Here is a 14,573-nt window from a genome sequence, read left to right on the forward strand (position 1 = left end):
CCTGTCCATAATCATTAAGGATATCCACACCTCCAGGCTAGTTGCTCAGCATAATGCATCCGAGATTATCCAAGTGCAACTAACTCTGGGCAAGACCACAATCTGAATTGTAGTTTGCTACAGATCCCCCACCATGCCCAAGGATTCAAACTCCTCATTTCTTGATAGACTTGAAAATATTAGAGTACAACCTAAAACCCTAATAATGGGCGATTTCAACTACCCCGCCATTAACTCTGAAAACTACTCCTGTACCAACTCTTGTGCTCAATGTTTTCTGGAATTCATAAATTCCAACGCCTTGGATCAGCTTATCTACACCCCCACCAGGGGCAGCAATATCCTAGTCCTGGTCATTACCAACATGATCAACTGGTGATCCACACCAGAGGTCAGTTCCTCGTTGGTCAGATCTGACCACAAGCTAATCACCCTAGACATCCACTTCCCACCCCACCCCTCATTAGGGAAACCACCGTAAAAAGTTTCTCCAAAGCCAACTTCACGCTTCTTAAGACAGAAGTGGCAAACTTCATGACACTCATGCTGATGGACAATAAAGGTACGACTGCTGAATCCTATACAAATGCACTTTATAAGCACTTAAATGAGTGCATGGATCGTGCAGTCCCTAACAGAACCAAGAGTAAAATCCCATGATTGGAGGAACTCCATGGTCAGCCTCAGTAAGAAGCTGAGATCCCTCATAAAATCCTCCAAAGCTAGTTATGAAAACAAAATTGCCACTGATTCTAAAGACAACCACAAAACATTCTATAGCTATGTCAAGAATCTCCATGTCAAAACTCAGATCTGCTCTGAGTTACAGCACAATGGCACTAAATGTACAGAACCAACTGATATTGCCAACATCCTGGCAGATAGGTTCCGTGCTACCTTTACCCTCTCACCTCCTAAAGGGCCCATCTCTAAATCGGAAGAATGCAATGTTCATGTACTCACGGCTGCACAGGTAAAAAACACTCTCCAAAGCCAAGAACACAGCATCCATGGGACCTGACAACATCCCAGGCTGCGTTTTACACGAACTGCAAAACGAACTGCCACCCCACCTAAGTACCATGTTCAATCATAGCCTCACCTCAGGCTTTGTGCCCACTGTATGGTGCACAGCAACGGTTATCCCACTCCACAAAGGGGGAGCCACCACGGACCCTGGGAAATACCGCCCCATCAGCCTGATGAGCCTGGTCTGCAAGGCTATGGAATATATCATCATGGAACTTTATAAACAATGACATTGGTAATCTCCAAACTCTGGACCCTACCCAGTTCGGGTTTGTAAAAGGCAGATCATGTCTCCTAAACCTGATGGGGTTCTTTGAAGCGGTCACCAAAGCCGTAGATGAGGGTAAGGTGGTTCACACAGCCTATCTAAATCTCGCCAAGGCTTTCGACACCATCCCCCACTCTGGAATTATAGATAAACTCACTAAGCTAGGGATAAATTCCTATGTCACAAGATTGTTTGCCAAATGGCTCACTGACAGAACCCACACTTTGAAAGTAGCAGACTCTAAATCCAACTTCAGACCAGTGACAAGTGGAGTACCACAGGATTCAGTCCTGCGTCCTCTCCTGTTTGGTATCTACTTCTCTGAAGTACATGCTAACACTGAAGGTCTTTGGTTAACAAAGTTCACAGATGACTACAAACTAGGAGCCATAATCAAAACTCCTAATGATGTGCACATCCTACAAAAGGGCCTCACTGAGACAGATGCCTGGTGTCAAAGCCATGGCCTCAAGCTCAATGCCAAAAAGTGCATTGTCATCTCTTTTGGTAAAAACTCTTTACTGATGTACACCGAAAGTATGATGAGACCTTGAGACACAGGTGGACAGTAATCTCTCCTTTGATAATCACATTGCCACAGTAGTCAGGAAATCCTTCTACGTGGCACACCTAATCACAAAAGGTTTCTCATCCAGGAAAAAGAGGTCATTGTTCCCCTCTACTCATCACTCATTAGACCCATTATTGAGTACAACACCCCTTTTGGTATGTACCTCACAAGACCTCTACAACAACTGGAAAGGCCGTAGAAATACCTCACAAAGAGGATTACCGGCCTCAGATGCCCTACGCAGACCATCTCAAAAAACTCAACCTTTACTCTGTCGCATATCTCTTACTCAGAGGCGATCTCTGCCTGACATACAAAAACTAGGTCAAACCCAGAGCTGTTGGACATGCTCCACTTAAAGAAATCCCAATCTGTCCGAGCTACACGCTCTAGGGACCTAAACCTTGTCACCACAATAAACAGAACATGCTGGAGGGACAAAATCCTGGCCCAGAGACTTCCCATACTCTGGAACAAACTACCTATCTATATCAAATAAAGCTCCTCATTAGCACTCTTCAAGAAAAATCTTGATGGTTGGATGGGAGATAGAAACTTAACCCCGTGGATCACTTCTGTGGCTCTGCTTGACAGGGGCACAGGAAAATAATTTGTGAGGTACTTTTGTGGCTTCTCCAGTTGTTGCAGGTGTCTAGTGAGGTACATGTCAAATGGGGCATTGTACTAGATATTGGCCTAATGAGGGAAGAGTAGAGGGAGACAATGACCTCTTTGAAATGTGAGGGCATTATTTGATTCTATAAAAAAGCTGAGGGTCTGCCCATTGGAAGTTACAGTGCAAACTTCCTGAGCTCCATTGCAGTGAATGAGTTAACACATGATTCTGACACTACTGGGTTACTTGATTGGTGTTGCCTTGGAGGGTTGGGGTCTCATTGGGGGAGTTGATAATGGCCTCATGTTTACAACTATCAGCAGACTTAGCCAGAGGCCTTTAATGTCTGATTTTTGACACCAGAAACGTAGCTACCAAATAGTTGTCCCAAGGCAAAACCTTGGAGTGCACCCTGGTGACAAATCTCTTGGAAAGTAGTGCCATTGGGTCTAATAGAATAGTGTCTGTTAGTGATCCAGATGGCAATCCAGTGGATTTTTTAAAGATGTATACTGAGTTTGAACAGTTTGCTAGTGATACCAGAGTGGTGTAGATAAGCTGAGTGCATGGTGATCTCCATACCTGTTGCTTATGTGGCTCTTTCAAAGAATTCCTCTAGGTTTAGTAGGCATAATCTATTTTTCACAAAGCCAAACTTATTAGCATTTAGTGATTTGTAGGTTCCTTATGCCCCTTTTAGATGGGTCTGTGTTGGTGATTTTTATCTCCTTGCCAATGACAACATTGTTGAGGCTGATACCTCTGTAGTCAGTTCCTGGTCAGACTTCCCTTTTGGAGAGGAGCTACTACAGTTGCTCTCCAGACATCTGGTATGGAGCCACTGGAAAGACTCTCATTGAACAGCTTAAGAAGGTTGTCTGATACGAGTGTTTAGACTGACAAAAATACAGCCCTGTGTGGGTTTACCTTTGAAATGTTGAAGTGCAACTTGTCGAAAGACAGTTGCACGAAAGTACGTTTTCAAGTTCACAGCTGAAAAAAATGCATCAAATGTGCAATGAGTGAATGCACATTGACATTCGCTCATTGCAGATTCGGCATTGTGGGTGCAGAGTGCACTATAGTAGGGATTGGGAAATGGATCCCTTCCCCACTGTAGTGCGACCTCTGAGTTAGAATATTAAAGTGGGGGGTGCAAGGGAGCTTGCCCCCCTGCATTACATTGTGTGTATGACATCTGAGTTAGAAACTCAGCGAATCTGCTGTTCGATTTGCTGAGTTTCGAAATTCAGAGACGTTCGACAGTCCAGATTCGGCTTTACGGTTCATCCAACTGGCTGTTCGTAAAGCCAGCTTTCAGTGTTTCGAAGGTAAATCACCTGTTTATCTGGACTGAGTTTTTTTCAGCTGTGGATAATGTTTTTGCTATTTGTTTAGAGGTAGTAACCTGGAAGGTTGTGGGTTGGATGTTTGTACTGGAAAGTTTGAAAATGATTGGGTGGATGTTGGAGCTGAATTTATTTATTTGGAAGTTACCTTTACCCTCAGGTGTGTGTTTACCTTTCTCATTGTGTGAGTGAGCGATGCTATTGGAAATGAGCTTAGTGCAATGCTGGAGAGAGTCTTTGCTTGGTGTGGGCATCATTTGCTGATGTCGCAGTTTTCAGTAAATAATAAGCTCTTCAGGATTTGGTCTTGCTCTTGGATTTTTTTTTAACTCTCTTCAGGTTGATATAAGGGCTACATTTGTGGATTTTTTTAACTCTCTTCAGGTTGATGTAAGGGCTACATTTGTGGATTTTTTTTTAACTCTCTTCAGGTTGATGTAAGGGCTACATTTGTGGATTTTTTTTAATTCTCTTCAGGTTGATGTAAGGGCTACATTTGTGGATTTTTTTTAACTCTCTTCAGGTTGATGTAAGGGCTACATTTGTGGATTTTTTTAACTCTCTTCAGGTGATGTAAGGGCTACATTTGTGGATTTTTTAACTCTCTTCAGGTTGATGTAAGGGCTACATTTGTGGGTTGTGAGCTTTTTGCTTTCATTATGGGATTAGCTTATAATTGAGTTACAATGGCAAATTGGAGCATGTCAGTGCACTTTTAGTTTGGGTAACATCAAGGTATTACATCCTTTTTGCTCTGATTTAGGCTAGCACCAAAGGCTTATATTACTTTTCTGATCCTGTTCTTGCTATCCTGGTGTATTTTGCAGAAATTAATCTGGGCTTAGTTAAATTTATATTTTAGTGCCATATCTTACTGTGTTTAAGGCACAAATTCAACTTCAGTAGCCTCAGTGACAGTATATAAGGCCTCCCTTAGTGACTTTTTGCTGAGGTCTTCCTGCAAGATTTTTTATCTTATAGAACTTGTACTTTGGGTTCTCAGGTAGCTAATGATCTATTCATTTCCAAAACGGCATCTTTAAGCCATCCTATTGGTGCAGAGGAATAAAGCACTGACCATGGCCCAGGCAACCTGAATTCAGTTAGTGTCCTGGGTGCTTGATGGAGCTGACAGGGAGGGTGAGATTGCCTATTCTAAGGTGGGAGGGAAAGAGTCTACTGCAGGGGCTGTAGCAGTCCTTCAGTGGGAGGCAACATGTGTGCAACCTAGAGGTGTTTGTGTGTGTGTGTCTGTGTGTGTGTGTGTAGCTCACCAGGCTACAGATGGATGGCGGCCTTCATCAGCAAATACATGGCTCTGTGCATTTATACAGGAAGGCCTAGTGGCTCCGGTCACGTTACCCTTCTCCAGGGATAAGTACTAGGCCATAAAACAAAAACAATGTCCATACTGACAGTATACCAGTGAGGCCATGAGCAATAGTCATGGCTGCCTAAATGTGTGGACATGGCACCAGTTTGGAGATCTGCAGAAGTATTGTTCTGTTCTGCCTTATTTTTAAAACTTACCTGTACATCACTCTCTTAATTTCTCGGTCTTAGTGTTAATAGAGCGGCATCTTGCAAAATGATTTCCAGGTGGACTTCTCATTCATTATTTCTGTTATTACCCATGTGATCCATGTCAAGTTTGCAGGACAGCCAGAGCCTGTTGTGGCTTAGTGGGTGTGAGGCAGAGAAATGTATCCCAGATATGGTCTAGCTCATTCCAAAACTCTCACACATGTACAACTGTGGGTACATTAGAAAGTCTTTTGGCATATTTTTGTAATATGAAAGGAAATTGGAACACTCTGATAATGACCCACACAGGCATATGGAGGACATGCAGACTTCAAGGGGAAGACACTCTGGCAAGTACTGGACCTGAAGACCAAACCCTATGAGACAGCAGCACTAAGAGCTGCGTCATTCTGCCTCTTTCTTATTCGTGCCCCACAACTCGTTCCATTGACATTGTTGTCCCAGGTCATGTGTAGCAGTATGTAGACACATTACATCTGTGGTAACGCAGATATGGTTCTTGCCACGGAAAATCTAATAGTATTATTCACACATACCGTGTTCTAATACAGAAAATGTTTTATCACTTCATTCTGCAAATAATTATGTGATCTGTTCATTCTTTACAGTCTGTCTCTGTTGCTCTGACAGTTTTCATCTGCTTTTATGAATTGTAGGGGAGGTAATAAAAGGTAGTAATCTCTCTCCTGCATTCACTCAAAAACATTCCTTCTGCCCCTTCCCTAGATTCCTCTCCCCTGAAGTAAATGATTATAATTTTCTGTACTATGCTCTTGCTATATTTGTTCAAGGTTTGAACATATGTTGGTATACTCCTTTTGTCTTAACATAACATTGTGTTACCTTCATTGAATGGTTTAAATGACCGTTTTCATTCTTTTAAAGCATTCCATTTTTCTCTGTCCGAATTAAATTTAGTGTAATGTTATACAGATTATCAAGCAGCTGTTCTAAATGAGTCTTCTGTTTATTGCATTCTTATTTATATTAATAACCAATGCATTTTACTTTTTGTCATAATTTGGTAAGATCACTTGAACAGCTGCAAAGCATTACCTCGTGTGCAAATGCACTAAGAAAACATAAAGCATCCCAATTCTTCTAATAACAAACTTTGAATCCCTTAGTTCTGAAATACTTTTTTGCTATTTAAATCTGTGCCAAATGTCATTGAAGAATTGTACAGGTTGTCATATGTCTCAGCTGTCCACATTTTTGCAGAATGTCCAGAGTTTTGACTTGTACTTTTGGTCTGTTCCACACACACTAGTTCTCTTGCAAATCATTCAGGACTGACATCAGTAAATAGACATATTTAAGTTTCAGACTTCATATCTTCAGAAAATGCATGCTAATGCAAAACCTTTTTAATCTAGCATCTTTCTAAGTTTAGACCAATATTTAACATATGGGCCTATTTTGGGCCTGTGTCCTCCCCCATTATGTTTGGCTTTATCCCAATTTCTAGAGCTAACAGGTTGAGAGGGTATGGCTTTTGTAACAAGACTGTGAAAGGTTTTGTTCACATCGTTAAACTGGTTGGCTTTATTTACAGCATTCTGCTAAATACAGTAATTACTGGTTAGTACCTCAAGCAATGCAGTGATTAATTTCATTTCGACTGCTGTCTTGCCCATTCACTGTTCTTCCTATGTGAATGAAGATTCTATCTATCTTAAGACAGATACTTACCAACAGTCGGGACATCGGAGCCATTTGTCCAAGCTAAGGTATTACAGGTAACACTTCTTACAAAAAAAACAAATTCCATTTATTAAAGAATGATATCCATGTTGTGTGGTGTACCTTATACTCATCTGTGCAGCAGGCACAGAGCATCTCGGCGAGCCCACGTTATGTGGTGTACCTTATACTCATCTGTGCAGCAGGCACAGAGCATCTCGGGGATCCCACGATATGTGGTGTACCTTAACCTAATCCATGCAGCAGGCACAGGGCATCTTGGCGAGCCCACGTTATGTGGTGTACCTTATCCTAATCCATGCAGCAGGCACAGAGCATCTTGGGCCATATTATTTTGTTTGTTGTCACAATAGTTTTATACACTACACTTCCCACTCTTTCCACACATTTAGTTTGTCACTTGTTGAATAAAACTGCACTTTATTTCCTTGTACATTTGCTTTTGTTAACCTTAAGATGATAAATGATGGAAATTTGCCTTCTTTCTTCTATAGCAAGAATCACCCTCGCTAAGAATGATGAACTACCTAGGGTGCAATCTGGTGTACCTCTTCTGAGCTGACACTCTTCCTTCAGTATTAAGGACTACAAACTGCTATAAACAAAATCTACAGATTTGACCTTTCTTGACTCCCGTACTCATCAATGCCTACTTTAAAAAAAAAAGTAAAATGTCTTCCAGTGACCTTTCTTAGCTTACTACTCTCTAAAGTAGTACATGAAGGATATTGTCTCCCCCTAAAAAGACTTCTCCCCATGTGAGAACCAACTTACTCCTTTAAAAAACTCACAACCCAAACATATGCCATTGAATGGACCATCCTTTAAAATGGCTACATGTGCAAGAGCTTTTCCTAGACTGGGACCTACAGTCTAGAATAGTTTGCCTTCTTAATGGTAACTTTGCTTCTTGCATAAGGACTTCAGAATGGATTTCTCAAAACAAGTCCGTAATGACTCTACCTGTAAATGTTTATAGACATGTGCTCCCATTTCTGTCTTTTTGCTACGATGCCTCCTACTTTTTCTTACTTTCAAACACTGCACTGTAATTACTTGTGTTTAAAACTGTTACATCCGAATGTGCCACAACTCCTTTATTATAACATTGCCATTTTTGCCCATTGGGTCTGGCCATTGCTAAACAAGGTCTGCAGACTAGTCCACCTTCCCAGTTATCAAATATAAGCAAATAATTTACTTTCTCGCCCCCTCCTCTTACAGGCACCACACTGATACCTAGTGTCCCTCACCTCTTTTTTCATCCTCTACCCCTGTCCTCCTTAGAGTAGACTCTCCCTCAGAAGTTTTTTCTTGTTTTTGGGGTCACCTGTCACTCTTCTATGGGCCGTCTTTGTGGAGGTTCCAAGCTTTGTTCTTAATCTCTATTTTGGTACCGCCCACAGAATAACCAGTTTGTACTACTATAGTATAAAAACAGTGGATAATAGGGCTGAAAGGATGCAGCTCTGTCCCTCAACCCAAGGTAGTCCACCTGCTCCTCATTTTTGGCATTCTGTGGGACAGCATGGATGGCATTTCTGACCCCTAGGCAGATTGTAGCCTGTCAGATGTTGGGCTCCTCTACCCCAGAATAAACCTCTTCCATCTGTCAGTGCAGAGCACTGTCTGCAGTTGGCGCTGGCAGTATGTTTTTCAGATGGTCCTTCGCACTGCTTACACTGTCAGCTTCTCCCCTCAGGCAGGTGGCCCCAGTGCGTCCTTCAGATGGTCCTCCATGGTATTAAACTGTCAACTGTTCCTCTCTTGACAGTTGGCTTTTGGTATTGTCTGCCACTAACGGTGGTTGCGGTAAGGCTACTATACTGAAACCATATGAATTGTCACTTCATGAGTGTTGTCTTTATTCAAACAGCCTTCTTGTTAGTGAACCTCAAGGAATTGTGTACGAGAGATAATGAGCTTGTAATGAAGCTGATGGGGGACCACTAAGATGTACTTGGGAACCTTGTCCACATAACAGATGCAGAAAAGATAGCCAGTAAAAAGTGAGACAAAATGTACAGTAGGAAGGATGAACGTTACATTGAGTAAAGTAATGGTCAGCTTAAAATAAATAAGGTTAAGCTATGAATGAAGCCAAGTGCAGAGGGTCATCATTGTAACGTACCACCAGAGAGTTAAATGCTTCTATGAAATGCCATTTGATGTTGATGTGTGCTTACAATTCATTCATTTGATAGCTGACTCCATTTTTCACTCATAGCTTGGGGTCTGTCTTATGATACAGTGACCCATGGTCAGAAGAGTAGAAGAAAAATAATATGACGTCTGGAAAAGGTAATAAGATAGGAAAGCAAAGAAAATGTGGCTGTATAGACACAGAATTCACACTGTCTTAATTAATGTAAGAAAATACTGCTTTATGCATGTGTTTATATTTTGATCTTTTGCATATTTTAGTCAACAGGTGTTTGAATTACAGTGACTTTCAGAGCCAGCTGTCCTCAGTACAGAACCTTCTGACTCCTAAAAACGAACAAGATTTTAAAAGTACAACACAAGTACAAAATGAAGAGAAGAGGCCCAAGTGTGCTAGGAGTTCTGCACATGAATATTTTCTCAAAACTCATCAGAAAATGTACAGATGGAAGAAGCTGTTTGTGTGTGCCTCTTGTGGTAAGCGTTTTACACGAAAGCACACTTTATTAGGTCATATGAGACTCCATACAGGTGAAAAAATCTTTAAATGTACAACATGTGGCAAGGGTTTTACTTTGAAGTTTTTACTGACAAGACATGAGAAAACACACGTAAAAAAAATTACTGAAAAGAGATATTCACACACTGGAGAGGAACTATATAAGTGTACCATTTGTGACCAGAGTTTTTCAGAGAGACATGCCCTCTTAGTACATAAAAAATTACACCTCGGTGGGAAATATAAATGTTCAGTGTGTAACAAAATTTGTATGCAGAAGAGAAGCCTCAGAGACCATGAGAGAATACACAGTGGAGAGAAGCCTCATAAATGTGCTACATGTGATAAGAGTTTTAGAACTAAGAGTAATCTCTGGGCACATGAAAAAATACATGCACATATCCGAGAAAAGCCATATAAATGTGCTATATGTGGTAAGAGTTTTATAAAGAAAGCTCATCTCTCAGCACATGAAAAAATACATATCAGAGAAAAGCCATATAAATGTGCTACATGTGACAAAACCTTTATACACAAGAGTAACCTCTCAATCCATGAAAAAATACACACTGGAAAAAAGCTGTATAAATGTGCTACATGTGACAAAACATTTATTCACAAGAGTAACCTCTCAATCCATGAAAAAATACACACTGGAGAAAAGTTGTATACATGTGCTACATGTGGCAAAAGTTTTACACAAAAGAGCACACTCTTGGGGCATGAAAACACACACACTAGAGAGAAGCCTTATAAATGTTCCACTTGTGACAAGAGTTTTCCAAGGAAGGGTAGTCTGACAGCACATGAAAAGATACACTCTGGCCTGTATAAATGTGCTACATGTGGCAAAAGTTTTGCATACAGTAGTAACCTTGCAACACATGAGAATACACACACACGAGACATGCTTTATAAATGTGCTACATGTGGAAAAAGTTTTACGCGCAAGAGTTCCCTTTCAGTGCATGCGAAAAGACATAGTGGCGAGAAGTCATATCAGTGTGTCCAGTGTGGTAAGAGCTTTATAGAGAAGAGTACATTGAAAAGACATGAGAGAATACACTCGGGACTTAAACCACACCGATGTGCCATGTGCCATATGAGTTTTATACAGAGGAATACTCTACTTAAACATGAGAAAATACACTTAAGAAGAAAGGCATATAGATGTCACACATGTGACAAGAGTTTCTTCTTTAAAAAAATGCTCGCAGACCATGAGAAAACCCATTGGTGATGCTGGAGGTCTGAATGAAGAGATGAAATTGGGGGACAAGAGAGAGAGAGACTGCTGGAAGTGAATTGATCCAAGACTTGATGTGTACTTTCCTGTCATAGAACCTGTCAATACATTATTAATACACACATTGTCTGCATTGTACGTGTTATAGGAAAAGGCACATCAATAAAGAAATACATAAGACTAAGTGCATGGGTCCCAAGATAAAAAAATACATATTCTTGCATAGGCACTGGAGTCAGGCATGACAAATGAGATGGTGCAAATTCTTGTTAAGGTAGACCTGCATCTACCCCAGGGGTACTCCGAGCCCTGCAGAAGCAGCAGAGTCTACAGAAAACAAAAACGTCCAGGAGAGACAGCGATGAGTGTGCACAGGTGAGAATAAAAGTTCTTATTTTATGCAGGAAACTCAGGAGTTTCCACACATGGCCTGTATAGCAATGCCTGTATAGCAAGGGTAAGAAACAGAATTAAGGGGAAACACTTGCACCAGAAAATCTGTCAGAGTAAGAACATAAGATCATTAATAGAGTTGATAGGAATTGTTTTGTTGCGATTTACTCTAGGTAAAGAAATAAGATAGATAAATGCATCAGCTGGAGCACAGTGTGATGAGAAAGTGCTGCAAAAAAAAAAAAAAAAAAAAACAGTAAACATTGTAAAGATAAGACTAGCAGCACAAAAGTGGAATATATTGAGAAACAAGCAGCTGCTGATGTCAAAACCCAGCAGAATAATCCTGAGTTGATGGACCCTTTGAGGAGTGAAGGTGCTTGATGTGAGGACACTTGTACAAATGGTATCCCAAAGCAGTGAGTCAGCCAGTCTTCAGTAATTTGATAGTAGACAGAGCAGGGCACCGTTACTAAAGGTGCTTCACAAAGCAAAATGTCAGAACTATGGTCAGGAAAATGGGTTTAAAGTGCAGAGAGTTAAGACAATAAGAGTGTTTAGATAAAACAGATAAACACTGTAAATGTGGACATTAAAAAAGATCCACATAATAAAACAGAATTAAACAGAAAACACTACTGTGTATTGCTACCACAAATATGCAGAAAACAAAAGGAAAAGAAATGAACAAATAGAATATGCCACCATGAAAGTATGTACGCTATAAGAGTGCAAAGTACTAAGTCAAAAGCTCTTATACGATAGAAGTGATAAAAAGTGACACACAGGATACTTCAAGGCTTATGCTGTGCCATCTGTATTAATAAACGGGAAATGTCAGCACAAGCAGCAAAGTTTAGAAAGTATGAAGAGAAATACAAATAAGTACAAAACAAGCCATTTGTTTATGCCCAACATTTTATAAGCAAGAAAACAGCAGCAGCAACATGTAACATTACTCAGACTTGAAGAAATCAAAGATCCGGTTCAACATAAGTGTCCTGAATGGATAAACCAGGTAAAAGAAACTGTAAGAAATGCTAACACTTCATTCAGTTGTATATCCATTGTAACAGCCAGTGAAATAAAGATAAACTTAAGAAAGACTGTAGCTAGAAAACCCTTTGGTCTAGATGCTGTACCAAACATTTGGCTAAAGGTGTTGCAATCTTTGCACATTGATTTAGCCCTGAGTAAAAACTACTTGTATGCATATTTTAAAGTGACAGCAGCCTAGTTGGCAACAGTAGAAGCCAAACTTGTATGCTGTCCTAAAACTGTTAACCAATACCTTGCCTTCCAGCAGCATGTGACCTGTATACAAGAAATGATGCAGTGTTTGCAGTCATTTAGATAAAAATTCAGTCTTGGCACTAGGATAGACAGGGCAATAAAAGAAAGTTATTTGTAAATAATGATCATCTATTTCTAAAAAAAAATCCATAAGAGAGAGTTGTGAAAAAAAAAAAACTAAGTATAGCATTGACAAGTCATAAAAAGAAAAAAAAATACATTTGACATTATTCCACATTTGTGGGTCACAAAATGCTTAAAATAAAATACCCCCTGATAAATTACAAATCAATCACTTTCCAACTGGTCCGCAAAAAAAATAAATATTTGTGCATAAAAATCCAACAAGTGATGCTCCAGGGTAATTCCTTGTCATTGGCTTTAATCCATTAAGCTATGGCTGTAGAAGGAAACCTCTCTTAATGCCCCTTTAGCTGTACAGTTTTGACTTGGCCAGAAAAAGAAGGTATCTGAAAAACAGCTTGGAATTACAGTAACAAATGGTTAAGACGTTTTTAGATTATATAAAAATAGTGTGGGAAAGCTGCTTCTGTAACAGGAAGTAAAAACTGAAGCATCGAGAAAATGTAAACCTGCGAGAGGAACGTGATGCGAAGAAGTGGAGCTGTGTAATATAACCTGCGAGAGGAACGTGATGCGAAGTGGAACTGTGTAATGTAACCTGCGAGAGGAACGTGATGTGAAGAAGTGGAACTGTGTGATATAACCTGCGCGAGGAACTTGATGCGAAGAAGTGGAACTGTGTAATATAACCTGCGAGAGGAACGCGATGCGAAGAAGTGGAACTTTGTAAATACTTACACTGCTGATCCTTCATCTATTCCTAACATGAACAAAAACAGTGAAGCTTTCTAAATGTTGCACAAGAATAAAACTGATCTGGAAAGCTGCCCTAACATCTACACAGTCTGCTTCTCTACCTATTCCAGCTTTGCTGCTTTGGTATGACCGACTGGCCTTAAAGTGTTTTGGATCTTATCGAAAGGAAAACAAGATAACTGTTCTATAAAATGATATATAAAAATCAGTGTTTCAAGATTGTGTATCTCTTGTCTAAATGAGTTATGGACCTCCTTGAAATTGTCTGTGGACATAGGACTGCAGTAATTCGACTGCATCCATATTTGCTGTTGTCATCCGATTCAGATATCGTGGAGCTAGTAAGGTCTACTTACTCGGACAGCAGAACCATTCCAGAAGAGAATGACTATGGAACTCGTCCCAGAAGTGGACAAAGCCCAGTAACAATATAAAGTGTAGATCAAAAACATAAACACATTGACCAGAAGATAAAGAAAAGGAACACCCAAATATCGAGAGTGCTTGGAGCAGCCGCATGTTTATTAGATGCATGAATGACTAAAGAGATGTGAATTTAAATCTAAAGATGAAGAGCTATTAACTGCAACTACGGACAGTGGACTGTATACATGTTAAGTCGCAAAATGTACAGAAAAGGTAAAATATACAGATAAAAGCAGGGTTTGTAGTATAGAGCTAGAGCAACCTGCAGCTCATGTAAGAAATTATAACCTAGAATATTTATTTATTTACTGTTTGTTGACAAGGTATGTGGGCTGATCTGTTTATCATTCTCAGATAACCCAAGCTCTAAGAGTAGAGCATAAAACACTTGACTTGAACAGATAAAATGTTATATAATTGACGGAATTAGATTTAAGAGTCAAGAAAAAAAATTAATAGAATATTATACAGTTCAACATAATATTGAAGATTTTTTAAACATGAAAACAATCAACCAGAGTAAAATCCTAATCCATAGCAACATATGCACTTTAAACAGTCAAGAAAGGTATTGTAGAAAAGAAGATAAATTAGAAGCATTTTTAAACACTGTCCAAATCCTAAAACATTG

General features: G+C 39.9%; 1 protein-coding gene across 1 annotated transcript in view; it reads left to right on the plus strand.

Annotated features, from left to right (window-relative positions):
* The window catches only part of LOC122815972 (zinc finger protein 845-like), a 368,367-nt gene that overhangs the window by 92,952 nt on the left and 260,842 nt on the right, over nucleotides 1–14,573 (plus strand). Inside the window, exon 4 of the mRNA XM_044088856.1 lies at nucleotides 9,507–10,980. Within this exon, the coding sequence (XP_043944791.1) occupies nucleotides 9,507–10,980 (1,474 nt within the window). The remainder of the gene's footprint in view (nucleotides 1–9,506; nucleotides 10,981–14,573) is intronic.

This window comes from Protopterus annectens, chromosome 11.part0 (genome assembly GCF_019279795.1).
Source record: "Protopterus annectens isolate FY-2018-M chromosome 11.part0, PAN1.0, whole genome shotgun sequence".
Classification (NCBI taxonomy): domain Eukaryota; kingdom Metazoa; phylum Chordata; order Ceratodontiformes; family Protopteridae; genus Protopterus; species Protopterus annectens.